Source organism: Capricornis sumatraensis, chromosome 13 (assembly GCF_032405125.1).
Source record: "Capricornis sumatraensis isolate serow.1 chromosome 13, serow.2, whole genome shotgun sequence".
In the NCBI taxonomy this organism is placed as follows: Eukaryota; Metazoa; Chordata; class Mammalia; order Artiodactyla; family Bovidae; genus Capricornis; species Capricornis sumatraensis.
Window position 1 is genome coordinate 62466735 of NC_091081.1, and position 25037 is coordinate 62491771.

A 25037-nucleotide genomic window follows, 5' to 3' on the forward strand; every position below is an offset into this window, starting at 1 on the left:
CAATTCTAGATCGGGGAGCAATGTGAGAGACACTTGGTCAAACGTTTTTTTCTAAAGATGAGACTCTGAGATACAGTAAGGTGAAGTACCCAGTATTGGGCTGGTCACTCCACCTAATGGACAGAGTGCAGAAGAGAGCCAAGCAGAGCACTGGGGTTTGGACAAGGCTATCTATGAGGCAGAGATTGTTACATTAGGTCAGATGACCTTGGTACTTATTTAATACACAACTGAGCTACTTACTTTCTAAGAAAGGATAGAATCGTCCAGTTTCTGCCCATTTGGAACAATTTGTTCCCCACAGGGCCTTAACTTTAGCATAATATTGATGTTCATAGTCAGAAGTTTCAGCAGAGAGGTCACAGTAGGTCCTACTGATATTTCTGCATTCAGATTTATTCAGCCATTTCTTTTGCCCATATCTGCTGAGAAGAAAACTGTGAATCAACAATGAGGTGCTTTCCATGCTTTACAATAGGAAAGAAAAACAGTCATTATATAAAACTGAATGGAACTTAAGACCTTCTCTTCAAAACAACAAAAGTGCCTGTCATTGAGATAAAAAAGAATCGACTTTTGCTGCTAGCAATTTTTTTCATTAGCTGTCAGGAGCATGAGTCAGAGTTTCTGTAATCATCTTTCCTTTCTGTGAATTATAATGTGGATAGTACATTTGAAAGCATGTATTTTATTATTATTCTTGGGCTACAGTATAAATTTTACAGATTGTGTGATCAATTTTTCTATGTAAGTTTACAGCCCACATGCATACCAAGGTCAGTTTGATGGATATTTTTTATTTGTTTCGGATGGGGTGTTTTAAGAAAAATTACTATTTTTTTTCTTAGAAATTCTTCTTGACATTTTCAAAAATTTAAAAATATACTTGCCTTCAAGGGTTCCAGGGAAAATTCACTAGGTTGGAGTTTATTTCCAAATCTGCATTTTCGATGATCATAGTGACAACGATGATGCAGACGAGGTTGTTTATATAGATTTTTCCTCTCCTTTATTAAAAATATAACACTCACAGCAAATAAGGAGGGGGGTATTTCTAGCATTTTTCAGGTGGGAGAGACTGAGGTATTGAGAGTTTAAGAGACACGGGATGAGCCAAGTGTAAGAGACAGGGTTGCATGAGAGGCTACTGAAAGGATTAAAGCAGGCATGTTGGGCTATTAGGTGTGCCGGGCTAGTAACTCTGGTGGTAGCAGAGAGAACGTAATGGGTCATGAGTGTCAGACTGGGGAACAGTTGAAGAGAATGCTGCAGTGGTCCAGGCGGAAGATGTAGGTGGCTTGTACAAGTACGGTGACAGTGGAATGAATGACAGGACAAAAGTAAGAAATATTAGGAGACAAGACTTGGTGATTGAGTGCACATAAGAGATGATGGAAAAGAAGGTGTTAAGCATTACAGCTCTTTCTGTCCAGGATAGATGGGTAGAATGGTGGTAACATTTATCCAGATCAAGAATGCGAAAGAAGAGTGGGTTTGAGAAATAGGGAGTGGGGGACAGGGAGGAAGGAAAGATGAGTTCAGTTTTTGACATGTTGAGCTTAAGATATGTGTAAAAGATATCTGAATGCAGGTGCCCAGAAGGAACTGGAGCTCAGCAGAAAGGTGTGCGTGATTATGAAATCAGTGACATAAAGCTGCTCATTGAAGGCACAGGCATGAATGAAATTCTCCATGGATACAAAGCAAAGCCTAGGATAAAGTTTCAGGAGCATCAACATTTAAAGGTGAGATGCAAAGTACCCTCAGAAATAGAAGCTAAAGAGGGAGAAGGAGAAAGAAAAACAGACATCACAAAAGTCAAGGGAAGACTACGTGTTGAGGAGGAGGAATTGCCAACTTTATCAAGTGTTGCCAAAGCTTAAAGGTATCTTCCCTTTTCAGAATATGGCAACAGAGTCCTGAAAGTAAACATCTCCTGCTTCCTAAGCACCACAGTTACCAGAGGAGAAGGCAATGGCACCCCACTCCAGCACTCTTGCCTGGAAAATCCCATGGATAGAGGAGCCTGGTAGGCTGCAGTCCATGGGGTCACTAAGAGTCAGACACGACTGAGCGACTTCACTTTCACTTTTCACTTTCGTGCATTGGAGAAGGAAATGGCAACCCACTCCAGTGCTCTTGCCTGGAGAATCCCAGGGATGGGGGAGCCTGGTGCGCTGCTGTCTGTGGGGTCGCACAGAGTCAGACACGACTGAAGTGACTTAGCAGCAGCAGCAGCAGCAGCATAGTTACCAGAAAACACTAAAAGTGTAGTTAGATCTGGGGACATCGCTGGCGGTCCAGTGGTTAAGACTTTGCTTTCCAGTGCAAGGGGTGTGGGTTTGATCCCTGGTTGGGGAACTCAGATCCCACATGCTTTGGCCAAAAAGCCAAAACAGAAGACAGAAACAATATTGTAAAAAATTTAATACAGACTTCAAAAACGGTTCACATAAAAAAAAAAGAAATAGAGTTTGTTGACCTATTTCTACAATTCAAGTAATCACCATGCCAAGGGGCTTTCATACTTTTGTCACCTTCTGTGATGGTGAGCCACAGAAAGAAACACATCTCACAGTGTGATACAGTTCATACATTTATCTCGTATACTAAAACAAACGTTTCATAAGATCATACAACTTTACTACATGCCAGGTACTCAGTTATTTTCTTACTCTAATCCCCTCCACACCATCCTAAACCTTGCCATGCTAGTTATGTCCCTCGAAATTGATTTCATGGCTCACCAACAGGTCTTGACTAGTGGCTAGAAAAATACTGCCGTCGCCTATTTGACCCTTTCTTCTCAAACTTCCTGACTCTGCCAAAGCCGGTGCAGCATCCCACGGTAGATGTTGATGAAGGAGAAATACTCTTGACCAAGTTCTGGATAAAATGCTTTGTAAGTTTGACAAGCTGATGATAGACATGAATCCCACAATAAATGCTACAGCAATAATGTTTCTCCATGCCCAAAAGTCATGTGGGGCTCTAGGTGGTCTCTGACTGCTTTCTGGTAACAGCAGGAAACATTTTCAAGTGCTGTTAAGCATGGATGCGTGCTTAGGATTTGAAAGCTTTATCTCATTTAATAGTCATAATAATCCTTGGAGGTGGGTACCATTATATTCATCCCATTTTACAGATGAGGAAATTGAGGCTCAGTGATGTTAATGGAGCTGCTCAAGTTAGTCTGACTAGGAACAGGCATGGCTGGGATTTGAACTGCTTTCTCTGATGCTAAAACTTGTGCTTTTAATGCTACACTATATTTTCTGCGTTAAATTCCTCATGTAGATATAATTTAAACTTTTGCTAAAATTTCATGTTTTACTTGGAAACAAGCTTCACTCAAAAGTAAAAATGTATAATCTATAACCAGCTAGGTCCACAGCCTGGCTGTGAACCCAGGACTGTTTGCCTTCGGAACCGAGCGTGGAGTCTGTTGGTGACACACACTACCCTCTATTCCTGTGTGCCATCCGCAGGCTCAGGGGCTGTAAGAATTCCAAAATGAAAAGTTTATTTTCAAATATTCTTTTTCGAAATGCAAATAATCTAAATTATCTGCTCTCAGAGCAGTGATGACTTTTTAAAAAAATCCTTCTCTGAATCACACAGACACATGAAGAACAGAGCAAGCTCCCTGCTCCACCTATCGGAAGAGGAGGCAAGGGCACGCTCACGAGCCATTTCTCTTGACAGAGCGATGCCTCTTCCCTAAAATACTGGTTCCTGAGAAACACTGGCAATGAGCATGAGGGTCTAGATAAACGAGGTCATTGTGAATAGCAGCCAAAGTCTTCTATTGCCTTTAATGGTCAGAATATTTTTTTTTTCAAAGACAAAAATGACATTATTGGGTTTTTTTTTGGTAAACATGGTACATTTTTTAAACTCACACAATCAAAAAAGTATAATGGAGAGATAAATAAATTATCCTGAAGCCCATTACCCTGAAACATTTGGTACATGTGATTCTGTACAGCTCACTGTGCTTATATGTACCCAGAAGAATGATTCAATAATTGAATACATAGACAAAAACTCGATTATGCCATACTTATGATTTTAATAAAAATAGTAATTTTAACTTGATTTGAACTTTAATGAGAAAGAAATTAAACTGAAATAAATCACTGCAGTTCAAACGTTTCATCACCACAAGATATTAGTTCTTAATATCTTTTAATAAGATAGTTTAAATTAAGAAAATCATATATGAAAGATATTGAGAGTTTAGTTATTCAAATGATAACATTTTCATTTTGGATCACATATAATACCTTGGTGCTATAAAAGCTAGTACACATACAGTCTTTCCCCACCTTATGATTTGCTATATTACTAAGTTCAAACATTCAAAGAACGTCTGTAACCACATTTCTCACTGCTATTTAGACTCAGTTCTACATTTAGATGGTTTCAGTGCATGCTACTCATCTTTTTTGCCACAATCTTGTCATTATTAAGATTCTTTAGGTTCTTTTTTATCTCTTTCAGTTGGAGATCCTCTTTAATTAGTGTTTCCCTTCCCAACTCTCTGCAAGAAAGTCTCAGCAGAGTGATATCCCAAGTTCCATCTGCTTGAAAATACATTTGTTGAACTTGGTGGGAGTCTTAGGTCACAACTATATTTCCCTCAGAAGATGTATCACTGCCATCAGCTGAGTGTTGCAGATAGAAATCATTGCTTTTACTATGATGGTTATAAATCATGTCACTTTTTCAAAGTTCAGTAACTTCACCAGGATGTCTTCCTATTATTTTTATTAAATTTTCCTAGGCAGAGCATGCATTTATAATATGCAATTCCAGACAGTCATTATTACCTGTTCAATTATTGCTATCAGCTATAATAGATTTTTCATCTCCATAAAACATTTTTATTTTCTATCTTCTTCCTAAGTTCTGCCATCTTGCTTTTAAAAAAAGTTCTTCCTCTTGGAGTCTTAGAATCTTCTTCTCTTTGACTGTTTATCTCTTCTTTGACATTTACCATTAGAGACCACGTTGTTTATGGACTCAAAACTACAGACAATTACTTGTCTGAATTTTCTTTCTGTTTCCACAAGAAAGCTTTCAGGAACTTTTAACTTACGTTCATTTTTTTTTTTTTCTTTCTCCCTTTCAGTAATTAGGGATAGGTTACTGGATTTTCTGGGACAATTACTCTTTGAAAGGAGCAGTTCTTTAAATACTAGGTGAATGGGTATGGGAGTGACAATCTACCCCACATTCGCTCATCATTTTGCATTCTTTCTTGTTTGTCATGAGTTTTGAGGGAGAGGTGAAAAGTGGAAATGTCCATTCATTACTATCTTTAATTCAAACCATGAGTTGTACAGAATTCTGTACTCAGTTTCACTTAAAAATACCCTGTAATTCTAATAACTTTACATGTTTCAGAGGTGATGGATCTCCTTGTTTACTCAGCCACAGAATAACATTTTGATCAACTTCTTTTCTCCATTTAAATATTTCCTCTTGCCTAAGCACTCAACACTCTGTTTACATGAAGACATTATTGTCTAATTTAATCTAACAAAACATAACAAGATAATTTAACAGGAAATATCTAAAATCTCTCTTTCTCTTCAAACACTCATTTAATGTAATAGATGGTTTGTTAATCTTTGCATAGGGGTCTAAGTCTTGCTTTTATAAATAAAACAAAGAAAAAGAATCGACTTACATGAAATACTGCACAGTATAACTAACTTCCATGCCTTGTAAGCCTTCTGGGGGGTTCCACTGTAGGATATTCTTCATGTTTATGGATATGAAGGTGACATTTGTAGGTTTATGCAGATCACCAGAGACACAGGGAACTGAAAAAGGAGTAGAGGGGAATTGAGGGTTTAGTGGAGAGAAAGGAAGACCTAACCTGTGGTGGCTGGTCTCTAGATACAGCCCCCAAGAAGCAGTACCTTCCAGTACTCGTGCTCTGTGAACTTCCTTCCAGCCCGACCTGACTTCATGACCCTCCTTAACCAACAGAAGTGATTCTGAGACTGAGCCTTAACAAGGCCTGCGAGCTTTCACTTTTGCTCGTTTGAAAGCCCTGCATTGCAATGTAAAAAGTGGGCTACTCTGCTGGACAAACCGTCGAGAGGCCATATGACAAGGGAGATGTCCAGCTGTCCTAGCATCCCAGCTGAGCCCAGCTTTCCAGCCAAGGGGCCAGAATGAAGCCACTGTGGACACTGTAGCCCCATTTGCCTCAGACTAAAGCTGTGTGAGATGCCTTGAGAGAGGCCAGCAGAAGAACCATCCAGCTGAGCCCTAGCTAATCATCAGAACTGTGAGAAATAATAATATGATTGTTTTAAACCACTTTGCTTTTCTGAAATAAATTACCCCCTGAAATGTGTTATCAATCATTAATGCTCAATGATTCAACAGAAATTTTGATTAGTGTTTTGTAATTGTTTAAGCGATCCTCTAGAAATGCTATGTGGTGGTTTAGTTGCTCAGTTGTGCTCCAAGAAGAATTGAATGAAATTTCTTGCCAAAAGGCACATTAGTGAGCTTAGAAGTGGATCCTCCAGTCCCAGTAAAACTTTCAGATGACTGCAGCCTCAGTCATCTATACTCTCATATATACTCTTGACTATTCTCTCGTGAAAGACCCTCAGCCAGAACCACCAGATAAGCCATTACTGGACTCCTGACCCACAGAAACTGAGAGATGATATTTGTTGCTTTAAGCTGCTAAGTTTTGAGGTAGCTTGTTACCCAGCACTAGTATCTAATACAACAAAGAGTCTAAAACTTAGAGAAACTAACAGAAATCAATCACTTAAAAAAAAAACACAAGTTAAATGGAGGAAGAAAAAAATGGTTCCCTTCACATCCAGTGATGTCATAAAGGACTGCTGCGGTCGAAATCTTGAAAAATGTTCTATTTAGTTGTTTCATTTCATCTTTATGAAAACATTTTAAAAACCAATGAGAAGAATGAAAACTTCTTAGACTTTTAATTACAAGTGAGGGTTACAGCAACAATTTTTTGAATTTTTTAAAAAAGATAAATGCTCTGTTAAACACATTATATTGAGTTGGCCAAAAAGTTCATTTGGTGTCTTCCACAACATCTTATCATGAACTTTTTAGCCAATCCATTAAATACACTAATAAGGATTCAGAGTAGTAAACATCTTTAATAGAAATATATTTTAAAATGGATGTTGCTGTTTGGTACACTATTTCTGGGGGAAGAATATCCTTAGCTTTTGTCCTTTAGATTCATTTGTATTGACGTTATCTTATAGATTTCCTAGGCAGAAAATGTATCTGTTTTGGATATCCTCTAGTCAATAAATCAAAGCATTGCCTCAGGGACAGCCCTAAAATAACAACAACAACAACAAAAAAAAAACCTGAAGACATAGGGATACACCACTTGAAGATGGAAGATTGGAGTGATACATCTGTAAGTCAAGAAACCTGGCTACTACCAGAAGCTAGTCAAAGTGAAGAAGGAGCTTCCGTCAGAAGCTTTAGAGGGGGCATGGCACTGCCAGCCCCTTGGTTTCATACTTCTAGCTTTCAGAACTATGAGAGAATACATTTCTGTTATTTTAAGCCATCCAGTTTATGGTACTTTGTTATGGCAGCTCCAGGAAACTAATACAGCTGCCACCATGTGGATACATAATGATGAATAAGCAGGTATGTTCCTGGCCTTGTGGAGATCCAAGACTAGTGGGAAGAGAGACACCATTGACAAGTCAAAAATCAAACAAGCACGTGGTGACCCAGCTATGGAAGAGAATAAGGTTGGAGTCGTGGGTCACAGAACCTACTTAGATAGGGGCTTAAGAGTCAGCTGTGAGGTAGGAGGGCAGTGTTCCAGGCAGACTCCAGAGGTGGGGAAATGCCAATCCAAAAAGACCATGGCCTTGGAACAGTCAAAATGTCAGTGCGGCTGGAAAAAGTGAAGGCTACTGGCCACATTGTGATTGAAGAAATTCAAAGGGGCTAGATCTCCCACCGTCACCCCCGACTTTGTAAACCCTGGAAAGGAAGTTGGGATATAATTGAAATACAGCAGAAAAGCACTGATGCCTTTTAGGCAGTGGAAGTCAAGAGCCTATTTGTATCTCAAATGGATTACTTCACTATTGAGAAGAGAAACGATTGAATGAGAGCAAGAATAGACCTGGATAGACGGGTGAGACCACAACTGCAGCAACCCCAATGAGGATGGCTGAGCTGGCACCAAAATGCTGGCTATGGATATGGAAAGTGGGGTGGCACCAGCTGGGAGCTCTATTTTCAATGCCTGTTTTGTAAGCTACAGCAACAGATGAAGATTTATCAAGGAATATTTGCCTTTTTGATGATGCAAAAGAATGATAGAAAATAGAATTCGTACTTGTTTCTGAGGGGGAGAAATAGCACATTAAAAAAAAGCATAATTGATAACTAGTATTTCCTTGTGGTGTTATCATCTTTACAAAGTCGTAGGTACTATTTGTTTCCAGTTTGGAGAAACATAAAGAAAACACTCCTGAATAAGTGTTCCAACTGAGATAAGGCATTTTCTTAACCTGCCAGTACTGATAAGATAATTTAATCAACATCCAAGTGAAAATATGTCATACCCACATTGATATCAGGAGTCATGTGCTGATCTGTGAGTTACAAAAGCGCTTTTGTTCACATAGATTTATGGCCTGCGAGTACAGATCTGATCTTCTGAGAGTTCTTCTATTTAATATCCCAAATCACAAAGTTTTTGATTGTTACACATAATTTTATTTCTAGGAGTGCTGTACCACCACAACTTTGGTTTGGAACAAGGATCTCCACAGTCTGGTCTGGCCTCTCCTTATGGTATTCAGCCAAATGCACTATGTTCACTGGTCACACCAAATTACCTGCAAACCCCTAACTTGCTTAGCTGTTTCATACCCTTTATAATTTTGGTACTCTCTCCCTAAATATCTTTTGGAACTAGAAGACGCCTTATTTTCCCTTGTGTGCCTCCATTCAATGAATATTGGCCTGTGCTATTTTAATGACATGATTGTGTTGTGATATTGTGGAGAGTATGCATGGTATACCCTAAAAGGGACTGGGCATTTCTGATGACAGTCACTGGGTAGGAGGCATTTCTTTCAAGAGAAAGTGAAATTCAGAAGACCTCAGAAAGGGACCAGAATTTTGGGCTCCCTTTGAGCTTTCCTGATGGGGGTGTGAATGTTGGGCAATGGGAGGGAGACTTGAGGCGGGGTCCCCTTGGATTATGGGTAATTAAGGTGGCTTCTGCAAACTAGCAGTTATCAGTGGGGAGGGAGGAAGGGCAATACAGGGGAAGAGAATTAAGAAGCACAAACTATTATGTATAAGATAAGCTACAAGGATATATTTTACAACACAGGGAATACAGCCTATAAATGGAGTGTGAAAAACAACAGAAAAGATGGCTTCTACCCTAACGAAGCTGTGAGAGGTCAGCAAGGAGGAGCCACTTAATGAACTCCCAAGTAATGATGAGTTAGCTCTAGCTTGTAAGTCATGCCATTTAGACTTGTGTTCCCTCTTTGTGTTTATTTTCCTCTCGTTATATCTTGGCCTTTGGGAAAGCCTTCTAGCCCAGCTTCATCTATGTTACAGCACCATAAAGAAAAGGTCCTTTGTCTCCTCTTGGTCCTTTAGTAGAAAGAGAATAGATAAATGGCATTTGAAATGGGTAAGTCTTTGACAAGTTCATTAGTGGAGTTTCACAAAGTGTGGCTGCTGCATTAGTTCCAAGAGTTATCTTATGGTTACCTTTCTGTAAGTGTAATGAAATGGTATGACATTTTCCTAATGGCCTCAAAGATAATACTAAGGTCACTGTCTAAATATGTTGCAGTTTTAATCATATGCTTGACAGTAAAAGGTATTTCTATTTCATTACACTGTGGGAAAAATCAATGCATAAATTAGTACTCGATGAACACCAGTAAAAAATGGTGAGGTTTTCAGCGTGAACTCATGGAGGGTAACTGGTCTCATGGTTACCCAAACCTCTGTCTTCTGGGGCTGAGACTTTCTGACTTACCCTTTATGGACAATATGTTCATGCACTTCTGAGGAAAACTACCAGACTGTAAGAGGCTGAACAGTCAAATGTGGCCGCTTCTGGGGACTTCCCCTTGGGGCCATTCAAGTTTGGCAGGCTCATTAACTTGGGAACCTCAGCATTGAGGAAGCCCTGCCCAGCTCTGCCCTGAGAAAGTCTCCAGCCCCATCTGTCTTTCTGCAGCTGAAGCAGTGAAGCAATCACCAGGCTCTGAGCTGTTTGACACAGGGCACCATGTCTTACAAGAGCCTTTGTATCCCCAGTGCCTGGCAAATAGTTTTGAACTGAATGAACCACTTCTTGGCTCACATACGTCATGAAGACAGAACAGGACCCTCACATGAGCATCTGAATGAGGGTGATACAGTCTGAACTACCAAACCTTGATAGCTTGAAATAACCCTGGGAAACTTGCACTGTACACAAGGGATACTCAACATATTTTTAATGAAGGAAGAGCAGCTCATGGCAAGTGGTTGCCACATATAAATGTCTTTCAAAACAGGAAAATACTTTACTACCTTGTAAGACCAAAAGAAGAGGAAAAAAAATCACCTGACTGAGTTTTCTGTTGTGGGAAATGGGGTTAAGAAGAGTTGATGTACAAAAGGGCACCAGAGGGCGATTAATCAATTTCAGGAAGCAAAGCTGTAAATATCTCATCCCACCCTCCACCAAAGGAGAGCTAAGTAGTGTCTCTGCCTTCCAGCAGATGAAGTATTGTTCTAACTTCATGCTAAAAGGAAAGGCATATTTTCTTTGGTCTTAAGTTTTAAATTATTTCTCCTGAAAAATATTAACTCTTCTTTCCTCCTTCCCCAGCCACTGCAATTATATTTCAAGTGCTCTTAAAAAGTGAATCGTGTATTATAAACAGTGCTGAGACGATTCACTTTTTAAGAGCGCTTGAAATATAATTGCAGTGGCTGGGGAAGGATGAATGGATAAGAAAGCTGGGGTACATATACACAATGGAGTATTACTCAGCCATTAAAAAGAATACATTTGAATCCATTCTAAAAAAAGTGGGTGAAACTGGAGCCGATTATACAGAGTGAAGTAAGCCAGAAAGAAAAACATCAATACAGTATACTAATGCATATATATGGAATTTAGAAAGATGGTAATGATAACCCTGTATGCAAGACAGCAAAAGAGACACAGATGTATAGAACGGACTTTTGGACTCTGCGGGAGAGGGAGAGGGTGGGATGATTTGGGAGAATGGCATTGAAACATGTATAATATCATGTAAGAAACGAATCACCAGTCTAGGTTAGATACAGGATACAGGATGCTTGGGGCTGGTGCACTGGGATGACCCAGAGAGATGATATGGGGTGGGAGGTGGGAGGTGGGAGGAGGGTTCAGGGTGGGGAACTCATATACACCCATGGCGGATTCATGTCAATGTATGGCAAAACCAATACAGTATTGTAAAGTAAAATAAGAAATAAAAAAAAGTGAATCGTCTAACCAACATTTCAAGCATGATGTAGGAACTATTTACCTGAGAAAATATACTTAACTGTCTTCTATGAAGGAGAGTACGGTTTGGAGTTAACATTAGTTCCTCTGAACTTGATTCTCTCTCTCTACCAATTCTGCTACTATTTCCCTATTACCGCTTAGCCCATTTGCTGTTGTACTTGAGTACGGCCTCTGCTTTGTCTATAATAGGACTGCTTGTTGTTATACGGGGCACGGCCACCTGCTCTATCTCATTGGCTTCTAATAATTGTTTATGTGAGTAGGTCGGAGAGAAGTCATAAAAACAAGAGTTCTAGAGCCACACTGACACCTGCTCCCTGCTCTCCGCTTACCTAAGCTGTGTGCCCTGAAGTAAGTTATTTAGCCTCTGCACTCAATTTCCTCATTTGTAAAAGGAAACAATATTATTATCTGCCTCATAGGCTTGTTGGGATGATTAAATAAGGTTCCTAAAATAGTGCCTGGTACAAAGAAAGAACTCAGTAATTATTAGCTCAGCCTTGTCCTTCATGGGTTTCCCTGGTGGCTCCATGGTCAAGAACCCACCTGCCAATGCAGGAGACACAGGTTCTATCCCTGAGCCAGGAAGACCCAGGGAAGGCGGAAATGGCAGTCCACTCCAATATTCTTGCCTGGAGATTTCCATGGACAGAGGAGCCTGGTGGGCTACGGTCCATGGGGCCGCAAAGAGCCGGACACGACTTAGTGACTAAACAACAACAACGTTGTCCTCCATCGTTACTACTCTCCTTTCACAGCTGAATAAAGGCCCAGAGAGGTGACCAACTTGCCTGCGGTTATTCAACCATTCGGAGGGTGCTTGAGTCCAAGCATTCTTAGGAAAACAGAGATCTCTCTGTTAGGATACTCACTTGCTGCCTTTAGGGAATGCTCCAAAGAACAGTGTTATGGGAAGAAGAGATTACACAATCATTACAAAGTTTGCATGTTACTGAAGGAAAATTCTGAGAGAGACGAGAATACCAGAACACCTGACCTGCCTCTTGAGAAATCTGTATGCAGGTCAGGAAGCAACAGTTAGAACTGGACATGGAACAACAGACTGGTTCCAAATAGGAAAAGGAGTACGTCAAGGCTGCATATTGTCACCCTTCTTATTTAAATTATATGCAGAGTACATCATGAGAAACGCTGGACTGGAAGAAGCACAAGCTGGAATCAAGATTGCCAGGAGAAATATCAATAATGTCAGATATGCAGATGACACCATCCTTATGGCGGAAAGTGAAGAGGAACTCAAAAGCCTCTTGATGAAAGTGAAAGAGGAGAGTGAAAAAGTTGGCTTAAAGCTCAACATTCAGAAAACGAAGATCATGGCATCTGGTCCCATCACTTCATAGAAAGTAGATGGGGAAACAGTGGAAACAGTGTCAGACTTTATTTTTTTGGGCTCCAAAATCACTGCAGATGGTGACTGCAGCCATGAAATTAAAAGACACTCCTTGGAAGAAAAGTTATGACCAACCTAGATAGCATATTAAAAAGCAGAGACATTACTTTGCCAACTAAGGTCCGTCTAGTCAAGGCTATGGTTTTTCCAGTAGTCATGTATAGATGTGAGAGTTGGACTGTGAAGAAAGCTGAGCACTGAAGAATTGATGCTTTTGAACTGTGGTGTTGGAGAAGACTCTTGAGAGTCCCTTGGACTGCAAGGAGATCCAACCAGTCCATTCTGAAGGAGATCAGCCCTGGGATTTCTTTGGAAGGAATGATGCTAAAGCTGAAACTCCAGTACTTTGGCCACCTCATGCAAAGAGTTGACTCATTGGAAAAGACTCTGATGCTGGGAGGGATTGGGGGCAGGAGAAGAAGGGGACGACAGAGGATGAGATGGCTGGATGGCATCACTGACTCGATGGACGTGAGTCTGAGTGAACTCCGGGAGTTGGTGATGGACAGGGAAGCCTGGTGTGCTGCGATTCATGGGGTCGCAAAGAGTCGGACATGACTGAGCGACTGAACTGAACTGAACTGAAAATTGCTTCTAAGGAGATATATAAGAAATTCAATGAGGAAAACCTGAGTATTTCTCCTTCCCTGAATCTTCCTGGTAGAAGTATACTTAGTCATATCATTCATTCAACCTCATTACCAGGCACCTACTAGAAATAGAAACTACCAGTTACTAAGGTGCCCTGGAAGACAGAAACACACAGAAGGCCCTGCTCTTACAGAGCAGGTATTTTCTGCATCTGGACATAATCCATCAATACACGCTTTCCCTGCCTAGTATGTGAATGTTTATATGGATGAGTGATACATAAGTCATACATGAAAAACATGTTTTTTCTTTACAGCCACACCTCAATAAGTAAATCTATGTGCTTAAACATGTTCTCGAATATTGCTGTTGGTACATGAGAGTAAATAGGACTTTAAGATTGAGACTACTTCTTAAAATAAATATATTGGCATTTATTCATCAAAAAGAGTGCACATCTTCCAAGCAGTTTCCTTGGGACAGTTTATAATTATTCCCGGCATTGCTCAGCTCTGGCATTTGGAACACAGATCTTTTTACCTACAACTGTCTTCAGAGGTAGGTTATAAATATGCAAAAATTCCATCTCATTTTTTAAAAATAGTCACACCTTGTTTTTGCCCAACATAGCATTTCTTATCTTGGTTATACAAGTTGCTTGGAAGTGGGTCTGAAAGATTTTGAAAATTAAACCACACCTTCAAGATGAGGTTTGCCACTTAATGGGTTATTCTCACCAACGTATGCAGGTTCTATCCAGAACTCTGAAAAAAGGAGTTTAGGAAAAACACTGTCAGATTTTTGTGCATAGCTTCCTAAAATGCCTATTTTGAAGATGGCATTATCAGTTTGCATGTATTGGTCCCATTGTTAGAGAATCAGTCCCACTGGCTTATGTCATTTCTTGTGTGAATGCTTTCCCTTCCCTTTCAGAAACTGGCTTTTTGAGGGCAAGGGTTTGATTTTCTCCACATTTTGTGATTGCCAAAGTGTCTATCCAAAGTGATGATCACAGTAACTGTGGGAAAGAATATTCACATGTGCGTTGTGGTCTCTACAACTCACTCAATAACTTGCCTCATAAAGGAAAAGACAGAAGAAAGAACAGAGACAGACTTCCCTAGTGGAACAGTGGATAAGAATCCACCTGCCAATGCAGGGAATATGGGTTCAATCCCTGGTCCAGGAAGATTCCACATGCTGCGGAGCAACTAAGCTGCCCAACATAACTACTGAGCCTGAGTGCTGTGACTCCTGAAGCCTGTGTGCCTAGAGCCTCCGCTCCCCAGTAAGAGAAGCCCTCGCAGTGAGAGGCCTACTCACCACAACAAAGAGTAGTCCCCACTCTTTGCAACTAGAGAAAGCCCGCGTGAAACAACAGAGACCCAGCGCAAGCAAAAAATTAAAAATAAATACATGACAAGAAAGAACAGAGAGAACCCATTTGGAGCCATTAAGGTATTGGAAAGAACAACTATTGGGAGCTCCAAATTCAATCAACAGATATTTATTAAATATCAACATATATCATCTACTTTATCTTTCACTTCATTTTCAAATCCAGTACTTCTTTTTATCCTCACATATGTAATACAGTTTTTCCACTGATATCTCTATCACTTCACATATTCAGAGAGAAAATGAACAAGATAAAAATGTGAGAAGACAGAGAAAAATAGAAAAAGTAAGAAAAACAAACAAAAAAAATAAGCCTTAAAAATAATTACTTAGTGCAGATTTGGAAGTAATCAATAGTATTTACTTCTGCTCATTGTTGATTGGGATTTTGAGGCAAATGAGGTTGAGAGTGTGATCTCAAGCTGTCTAATCAAATAAGATGAAGACAGAAGTAAATAGCAGCCATTAAAAATACAGTCAGAAAGATGCATTCTTTTTCAGTGGGCTAACTCTTCTCTGTAGTGACAAGTCAATGCTTTGATGTTTTTGACAGTGACCTAGACTCGATTTAGACCTCTTCAGGTTGAATTATGCCTTGATGAAGTTGTGTAACTAAATGTAACACAATGGACAGGGGATCCATGTGTAACACAGGTCTCTCTGAAGATCAGCTCTTAGGGGTAGTTATCCTGCCACAAAGATGTTAGAAAAACACTGGTCAGGATAAGGTACTGGCAACAATGGACCTTCTCCAGGATCAATGCAGAGAATGGATCAATGCAGACATTCCCTTGCTCTTGCTATTAAAGCTAACAGAGGACTGTGTTGATTCAGGAAGTAGGAAACAGCACCTAGGATACCAGCCTTCTCAGAAAACTGCAGCTGTAACATGGGTGCCTTTTGATAACTGTTTGCAGATGGACTCAGCACTGAGTAGAGCCGCAGTCCACAATGACCTGGTGAGGCTGTCAAGGGCCTTGAGGTCAGGCTGTCCATAAGCTGCAAAGCTCCTTACTCTATCCATTTGGCAATACCACCCTCAAAAAAACAAATCTCTCCTTTTCGTAGGATTTTGCTATTTGTTGTTGGGTTTTGTTTGTTGATTAGTAGCTTTATAAGAAAGAAATATAAGTGTGGAAAAGGAATATTAACTACCTGGTCATTTACAGATAGAATATGCTTAGAGCAGGATTTAATTTCTTGCTAGTATTTTAAATGAAAAATACAATGAGTATATTGGCAATTCTCATAAGTTTCAGTTTCCCTTTTCATAGAAAGCTCTGCTTGACTCCTAAATTAGAGCAGTTGCCTTATTCTGTGCTTCTAAAGAAGCTTGGTTTCTTCAGTTCTGGCATTTATACTGTAATCATCTGAGATTAAAAGCTCTACAAAGAAAGCGTTCTTGCTTTCTTGTTCAATTCAATACTTAGAACAGTTCCTGAAATGTATGAATGAATGACTCTGAGTAAGTGAATGAATAAATGAAAATACTCAAAAGAAGGTTATTTAAAAATCACATTGCATCAAGTTATATTTTAACTTATGAAAACTCAAAATGAATGTGTGGGGGTAAGAAGCTGATTCTTTTTCATTACATCTGATCAGCTCAAATACCTCATTCCCCTAAGTTATTTACTCCTAAGGTACATATGCTGTTCTATTTTGTACTAAACCAACCATTAGTCAACTTAAAAAATAACAACATAAAGCATTTAGTAGATAATTTAGAGAACCTTTTAAACATATACGTTTTAATGTAAAATGGAGGAGGGAGGCTGACTTGGAATCATATGAGTAATTAGCCTTAAGCATGAAAATGGTCCCTGTTGGAGCAAGATTTTGCAGGAGAGTGCCCCCACAGAGAAATGGAGGCAGGAGATAGAGGTTGGAAGAGAGTGAACCCCTCTGCTGAAGAAATTTTAACTCCATCATCTTAATACACATCCATTGATGTTTCTCTTTTTTAAAAATTGAGGTAATTGGCATAAACATTATATTAGTTTCAGTCATACATCATTATGATTCCGTGTTTGCATATATTACAAAACGGTGGCTCTCTCTTATGTTCATGCTACAGAAAGTGTAAGAGAAGACTCATCTCTGCCCTTTACATTCTCAAGGGAGGCTTTCAGGTGTGACACCTCTGCAAAAGTTTCCATTTGGCAGTGGACATAGATTAATAAATATGTTGAGGAGAACTACATAGGATTGAAAAGGCAGCTTTTCTTCACTTTAGGAGCCAAGCTCATGGGTCCTGCTCACTAACCTCCAAGTCTTTGAGGGTATGGTGTGTGCCTGCTCAGTTGCTCAGTCATGTCCAACTCTTTGCAAACCCCATGGACTGTAGCCTGCCAGGCTACTCTGTCCATGGAATTTTCCAGGCATGAATACTGGAGTGGGTTGGCATTTCCTCCTCCAGAGGATCTTCCTCGCCCAGAGATTGAACCCGGGTCTCCTGCATTGCAGGCAAATTCTTTACCACTGAGCCACCTGGGAAGCCCCTTGAGGGTATGGTTGGTGTTATAAATGTATGTTGAAAGGAGTATGTTGCAATCCCAACCTCCAGTACCTCATTAGGGTGGGCTTCAATCCAACATGACTGGTATCCTTATAAAAATGGAAAATTTGGATGCAAAGAGAGACATGCACAGAGGGAAGATTATGTGAAGAGACAAAAGGAGCACTGTGGGAAGGCAGAGAGGACTGGAGTGGTGCTCAACAGCTAAGGAATGCCAAGGATTGCCAGCAACCACCAGATGCTAGGAGACAGGCGTGGAACAGATGCTCTCCTACCGTTTTCAGTTCTAGCTTCCAGAGCTGTGAGATAGTAAATTTATACTGATCTAAGCCACCCAGTCTGAGGTACTTTGTTATGACAGCCCTAGAAAAGTAATATAGTCGGCCTCTGTTGCTCACATCTGTCCTCAAAAATGAACATAATGTTTATTTATGAGAACAATGAATGCTTTAAGGGCCGCCAAGTTACCTGAAAGTGCAGAGGAAGGGATTGATGTAGGAGAAAAAAAAAATCTGCAACATTGAAAAGGAGGAAACTTAAATGGGGGAAGGAATGTAAACAGAAGCTTTAACTAAGAGGATACACTTGCCAAAATATCTCATACTACCAAAATACAAGTGTAATTGTATGAAACGGAAATTTCAGGAGGCTGGATGAAAGGCATACATGCTCAGACTCAAGATGTGTAAGGAAAACTTCCTGACAAACCTGTGGAAGAGAGGTATGCCATCTTCCGTGCCTGGAGGTGGAGCTGGCATTTGATGAAGCTGCGCATAAAGTGATTGGAAAAGTTGAGCGGAAGTCATTTTGGCATCTCCACGTGCAATGCAGTGAGCACTGCATTGAAAAATAGAACTGATTTTGAATAGATAATATTTGTAATCAGCAAAAATTTCCTTTCCAGAGAAGTCTCATTAATTGCATTCCATCATCATTAAGTCCATCATCACAGATTTCACCAGCTCTAGCCAAAACATTATGCCATATTTCCCATTCTCCATAATCTAAGAAGTGAAGAGAAAGAAAACTGCCTCTGCAAGATGAAATTATGTTTATATGAAATTCTGAGTTTAAATGAGGGGTCAAGGTCTGTGTCTCATAGGAGATAACGAAGATAAAAAGGGAGGGTAACTTTTAGGCATTAGGGACCTGTGTTCACCAAGAACCTGATGCTAAATCACTTAAGGACCAACATGCCAGGGGTAGTGTTTAAAATGTGGCAGATGAGCCATCTCATCACGACCCACCTGAGAGCTTATGGACAATCCAGAACACACACCTACAGAAAAGACCAGAAGAGACAGGGACCTGGCATGGTGTAACTGGGGAGGTGGCTAGCTGACATGAAAGAAGACAGAGGGAATGTGATGGTTGCAGTCAACGAGCTGAGCAGCTTGTTCTGTACAACTTGATCCACTCGGAGTGACGACCAACTCTGAGAGAGACAATGGGAAAAGAGGAAAGAGATCATGATCTCAGCTCATTACACAGAAGAACATCCCAGTAGCTGGACGTCTGCAACGACAGGACATAGTGACTTGGGTGTCAGGTAGTGAGTTTCCTATGATGGGAGGTGCTTCAACAGCAGAGTTATGGAAGTTATGCTGCAGAAGAGATTCACAAGAGAAGCACTTGGATGGGATTTTAAGGTCTTTTTAAGCCTAGTTTTCTGTATCAAAAAGAATTCTGAAAATAAAGCAGAAGAAATATTTAATTTTAACATCGCCAGTCAGTCTTTTTTTTTTTTTTTTTTTTTTAAAGAGGGCCTAGAAACAACATTCCAGTAGCAATGAGCACACCCGGCAACAAGATTTTGGTTTCTAGATCTTATTCTCCAGGAGAAGGAACTAGAGCTCCTTAGGGAAGTGGCTGATTCAGCCCTTCATGCCTGCGTGCTAAGTCACTTCAGTCGTGTCCGACTCTGTGTGACCCTATGGATGGTAGCCCACCAGGCTTCTCTGTCCGTGGGCTTCTCCAGGCAAGAATACTGGAGTGGATTGCTATGCCCTCCTCCAGCGGAATCTTCCCAACCCAGGGACCAAACCAGTGTCTCTTCTGTCTTCTGCACTGGCAGGTGGGTTCTTTACCACTAGCACCACCTGGGAAGCCCATTCAGACCTGGGGAAGGGAAAATACGAGATGAATTTGAAATATTTTGTGATGCTACAAAGTAATGAAATGCTCAAGAAAGAACGGGGCCTGTTGAAAGCATGCAGGAACCAAACTAAAAGAGCTTTTGATGGCCAAAGCCAGAAAATTTGAGCAATAAAATTAATACTAAATAATAATAGTATTGGATTATAACTCAAACAATAAACATTTATGAATCCATATTAATATATGTAAGAAACTAAATAAATACATGAAGTAGAAGCAAAGGCTCTTCCCTGCATTAGAATTTCAATTCAATAAATTGAGAAGGAAAGAGTGAAATTTAAAAATCACCATTAAGCATAACAGTTACTGCATCCAGTATCCATTGATGAATATTAAAATTAGTGGGTGTAAGTTTGAGGAGAAACAGGATACTTGCTCCATCTCACAATATCTTCCCACTGTTGCTGCTGCTGCTAAGTCGCTTCAGTCGTGTCTGACTCTGTGCGACCCCATAGACAGCAGCCCACCAGGCTCCACCGTCCCTGGGACTCTCCAGGCAAGAACACTGGAGTGGGTTGCCATTTCCTTCTCCGCTAGATATTTATTAATCAGAAAGTGAAAATAGGAACTCTACAGTGAAAAACCCTACAGACACCACCTAACCAAATGATCAAGGTTAACATCATCAGGAAGAAGATGCATTGATATCATAAACCCTTTGACAGGATGGGCTGGTAAAGATAACGCCATTTCTGTGGTATTATTGCCCAAAGGGAATAATCTCACTCTAATGAGGAAATCTCAAATGAACCCATGCTGAGGGACAAGTCTGAGGGAAACGTGACCAGGACTCCTAAAGTGTCAGGACATGAAAGCCAACAGAGGCTGAGGAACTGTCACAGACTGGAGGAGAGGAAGGAGACACAGCAACTAAAGATAATGGAGATCCTGGAACACAAAAGCAGTTAGTGGGAAAAAAGGGTGAAACTGAAACAAAGTCTGTAGTTTAGTGACTAGTGTTACACTGTTGTTTAGCTGCTAAATTGTTTCTGACTCTGGGATTCTGTGGCCTGTAGCCCACAAGGCTCCTCTGTTCATGGGATTTCCCAGACAAATCCTGGAGTGGGTTGCCATTTCCTTCAACAGGGGATCTTCCCAACACAGGGTTCGAACCCAAGTCTCTTGCATTGGCAAGCGGATTCTCTACCACTAAGCCACCTCGGAAGCCTGAACAGTGTTACATCAATGTTAATTTCACGGTTCTGAACCCTGTATGGTTCAGATCTTAAAATTAAGAAAAACAGGGTGAGGGGGTTAATGAGAGCTCAATTATTTCTAGAGCTTTTCTGTAAGTCTCATATTAGCTCAAAATTAAAAGCTAAAAAGAAGAAAGCAATGAAAAAAATTTAATTAGTTCACTGGAATCATTTGTGTGTGTGAAAAATATCTTAAAATAACTTCTCCATGAAATAAAATACCTGATACTGCTGTGTTTATATCAAAGAAGAAACACTTCAACGAATACCCTTGCTGTGTTAAATATAGCATATTAGTTCTAACAAGCAGAGATATTTTAATATTTAGACCATATTTGAAAGCTCCAAACCTAGAGCTGGCTCCTTTGTTCATAGACACAATAAACTCTATTTCTTTCCCCCCTCTTTGGGGATTTTGGGAAGCTGTTCTTGAGGGAGGCACACCGGAGGTGAGATGTCAAGTCTGAACAGGAGTTAGCCAGAGACAGAGTAGGCTGGAACATTCCAGCACAAGGAATTGCAAGTATGAAGTCCCTGTGACGCAAAAGAGTTTCATTTGCTCTAGGAACTGGAAAAAGTCCACAATAGTAGGAATTAAGTGGTGTGAGTGAGGCTGAAGAGACAGGCAGGAGGGGGTCACCTAAGACCACACAGGAGAATTTAGAATGATTCTGTCAGCAGTGGAAGTTTCTTAAGGATTTGAGGAGAGGAGATACGTGACTTTGGCAGGTCATCTCCTCCCACTCTCTGTTACTGGCTTTAAATGCTCATTAATATTATGCTGACCAGGATTCTTTATCTGCAGTGACAAATAAGACAGGGGATTAGGCCAACAGAACCAGACTGCCAAACCATAATGATGAACTTCCTACTGAAACTTCTGTCCCTGAGAATTGATAGAGTCGAGTTTGTGTCCTTCCTGCCTTGTGGGTATGGTACAGATGTTCCGAATTCCTTTAAAAGTTTACCTGAAATGAAATACCAAGAACTTTCCTAAAATGCTGATGCCACATTGAAATTTTTTTTTCTTTCTCTTTGGAGGTTTGCTATTGTAGTACAGCCTGATCCAATCACAGAGTTGCGTGACTTCAAATTTTTGTGCCAAAATTTTTGAAATATTAAAGCATTTACTACTGGAATGTGGCAATGTCATATAATTCTTAGAAAGTTCACATGGCTCAACAGATATGGTGGTGGAACCAACAAGACGGGATAGCTCTCTATCCACATAAACACATGTACCTTCTCACCTGATTCTCCCATCAGCTCTCAGTGTGCCTGGAGGCCCAGAAGAAGACAGAAATGTTTTAAGATGAGCCAAGAAAGTACCTGGGTCAGGAGAGAGTTTCTTTGTTTTTTCCCCTAATTTTGCTTCGAAGCCAAGAATATTATTACTTTCTAATGTCAGCCTCCCAATCCAATCAAGGAGCAAGCTTTATTTCTTTGATTAGAAATAGAAACAATTAAATTGAAACAATTAAATTCCTGTCAGTTAGTTGAAGCTCAGTATCTGGCTAAGTCAGGAGCAGTCTCTTCCCGTTCGGCTTACTTAGGGATATTTATCACAAGAGAAAAGAATGACCATTTCTGGTAACTTTAGGATTTAGAAGAGAAAGAGAAGCTTTTTGTGCATAATGTCTATTGTCCAAAAATCTCTCCAAGATCTATATGCACACTTTTCTTACCTTTGTAATTATATTGAACTTTTGCAACTTGTTCTTTGATTACTAAGGACACCACAGTTTCATGGACAACTTCCTGCATTCACAGTCATTATTCAGTTCTGGGTTAAAAACATAGAGGCCTGGATCAAATCTGCACAAAATACAGTATTTCAAGCTCTGTTGCTTGAAAAATTTTAAAAAGAGAGGATCCTAGGTACCTTGCTTTAAAAACATTCTTTTTCTCGTATACCAGAAATGCAGAAGGAAAACAGAAATCAGTTAATGAATCATTCTGATTTACTGGCTTGCAGCTGGTAGAGTTAAAGCTTAAAAACAAAACGAAAAAAACCTGTATCACAGATCAGTTCAAAGTTTTGTTACTTCCGAAAAATCAAAGGGCACTTAGATGTACGTGGTCAAAACTGCAAAGGGGGAAAAAAATGACTTGCCCAGGAAAGGGATCTTACTTTAGAAACGTTGCCCCTTTCTAGCTCCCGTCCCCTGCGAGCCCAGCTCTTCCTTCCCGGTTTGGATTTTTAAAGCTCAGGCATCGCCTCCTTCTCTGGGATGCTCCCTGTAGAAGGGCAGCTGGTCCGTGGGGCTGCGGCGGGGGTGGCGACAGCCTGCGACGGGGGCGGGGGTGGGGGGCGGCAAGTGCAATGTGCAAGGGCACTCTCGCCGACCGCAAGTTATCACCTGCGGGTCCACTCGGAGCGACTACCGTCAACCTGCCTCCACCGTCACCCGCCACCCTCTCAACAAGTGTGAGTAAGTTCTCAGCGCGCACGAGGCAGCGGCGTTGCTTCCCCGGGTTCCCTGGCTCCCCGCGCTGACCTGCGCTCCTCCTGCTCCGCGCGCCTGAAAGTAAAATCCGGATACTCCTACCTGCCCGTCCCGTCGGCGCGGCCACCAGCAGCAGGAACAGCAGGGCAAGGAGGCCGGGTGCCGGGCCTCCTCTGGCCGCCACCCTCGCTGAGGGTCCGGGGGCGCACATGGGCGCCGGGGCTGGGTCACATCTTTGCAGGTACCCGTCAGCGTGGGACGCCCACTCGGGCCGCGGGCGCTGGGAGCGCCGTCTCCCCTCCGCACCCTGGGCCCGGGCTCAGGCTGAGCGCCGCGCTCCAATCGGCTGGGTGCCCGGGGAGGCGGAGCTGCGGCGGAGCCCCACCCGCGTCCCGCCGGAGCCGGGGCTGGGTGCCAGCGCCAGGGGGAGTGTCCGACTTCTCCTCCAAGCCCGTCGGGCTCGCAGCTCCGAGAATCCGTGACTTTCCGCCTCCCAAATAACAAGGTCACTTGTTACTGTTGTTTCGTCTCTAAGTCGTGTCGTTCTCTTCTGCAACTCCATGGACTGTAGCCCACCAGGCTCCTCTGTCCGTGGAATTTTCCAGTCAAGAATACTGGAGGGGTTGCTATTTCCTTCTCCACGGGATCTTCCCCACCGAGGGATGGAACCCATCTCTTGCCCTGCAGGCAGGTTCGTTACCGCTGTGCCACTGGGAAAGTCCAAGGAGGTCACTACTGCAGGGAAAAATTCCCTCCCGACTGTTTAAAAAGTTCCTCGTATCGAATTCTTTCTGTTAAAGTAAACAGTGTGTTTTCTGTTTTCCTGACTGGACTCATTGATTTGGTAAGAGTTTTGGAAGGAGAACATTTTAAAAAGGGCTTTATGTTATCAGTGGGCTTCCCGGGTAGCACTAGTGATAAAGAACCCACCTGCCAATGCAGGAAACTAGAAATGCGGGTTTGATCCCTGGGTCGGAAGATCCCCTGATGGAGGCATGGCAACTCACCCCAGTATTCTTGCCTAGAGATCCCCATGGACAGAGAAGCCTGGTGGGCTACAGTCCATGGGGTTGCAAAAGAGACCCACATGACTTAGGGACTAAACACGTAACACACAATGCTGCTGCTGCTGCTGCTGCTAAGGCGCTTCAGTCGTGTCTGACTCTGTGCGACCCCATAGACGGCAGCCCACCAGGCTCTGCCGTCCCTGGGATTCTCCAGGCAAGAACACTGGAGTGGGTGGCCATTTCCTTCACCAGTGCATGAGAGTGGAAAGTGAAAGTGAAGTCGCTCCGTCGTGCCCGACTCTTCGCGACCCCATGGACTGCAGCCCACCAAGCTCCTCCGTCCATGGGATTCTCCAGGCAAGAGTACTGGAGTGGAGTGCACAAAATACCACTTCTCAAATCGCATGTACACCCGTGGTGGATTCATGTCAATGTATGGCAAAACCAATACAGTATTGTAAAGTAAAGTAAAGTAAAAAAAAAAAACCAAAAAACAAAAAACAAAAACTGAAGAGTTGGAGGAAGATTCCATAGGATTTTAAAGGGCTTCCATTGTGGCTCAGCTGGTAAAGAATCTGCCCGCAGTGCTGGAGACCTGGGTTCGATCCCTGGGTTGGGAAAATCCCCTGAAGAAGGGAAAGGCTGCCCACTCCAGTATTCTGGCCTGGAGAATTCCATGGACTGTATATAGTGCTCGGGTCTCAAAGAGTCAGACACAAGTGAATGACTTTCACTTCTTTCACTAA

The 25037-nt window shown here is 41.5% G+C and overlaps 1 protein-coding gene across 1 annotated transcript in view; it reads right to left on the minus strand.

The window, feature by feature from the left end:
• The window catches only part of IL20RA (interleukin 20 receptor subunit alpha), a 32880-nt gene extending 9374 nt beyond the window's left edge, over positions 1-23506 (minus strand). The window contains exons 1-3 of the mRNA XM_068985293.1: positions 23387-23506; positions 5696-5831; positions 244-422 (exon numbers count right to left, since the gene is read on the minus strand). Coding sequence (XP_068841394.1) covers positions 244-422; positions 5696-5831; positions 23387-23495 — 424 coding nt within the window. The 5' untranslated portion in view covers positions 23496-23506. The remainder of the gene's footprint in view (positions 1-243; positions 423-5695; positions 5832-23386) is intronic.
• Positions 23507-25037: the final 1531 nt, after the last annotated feature.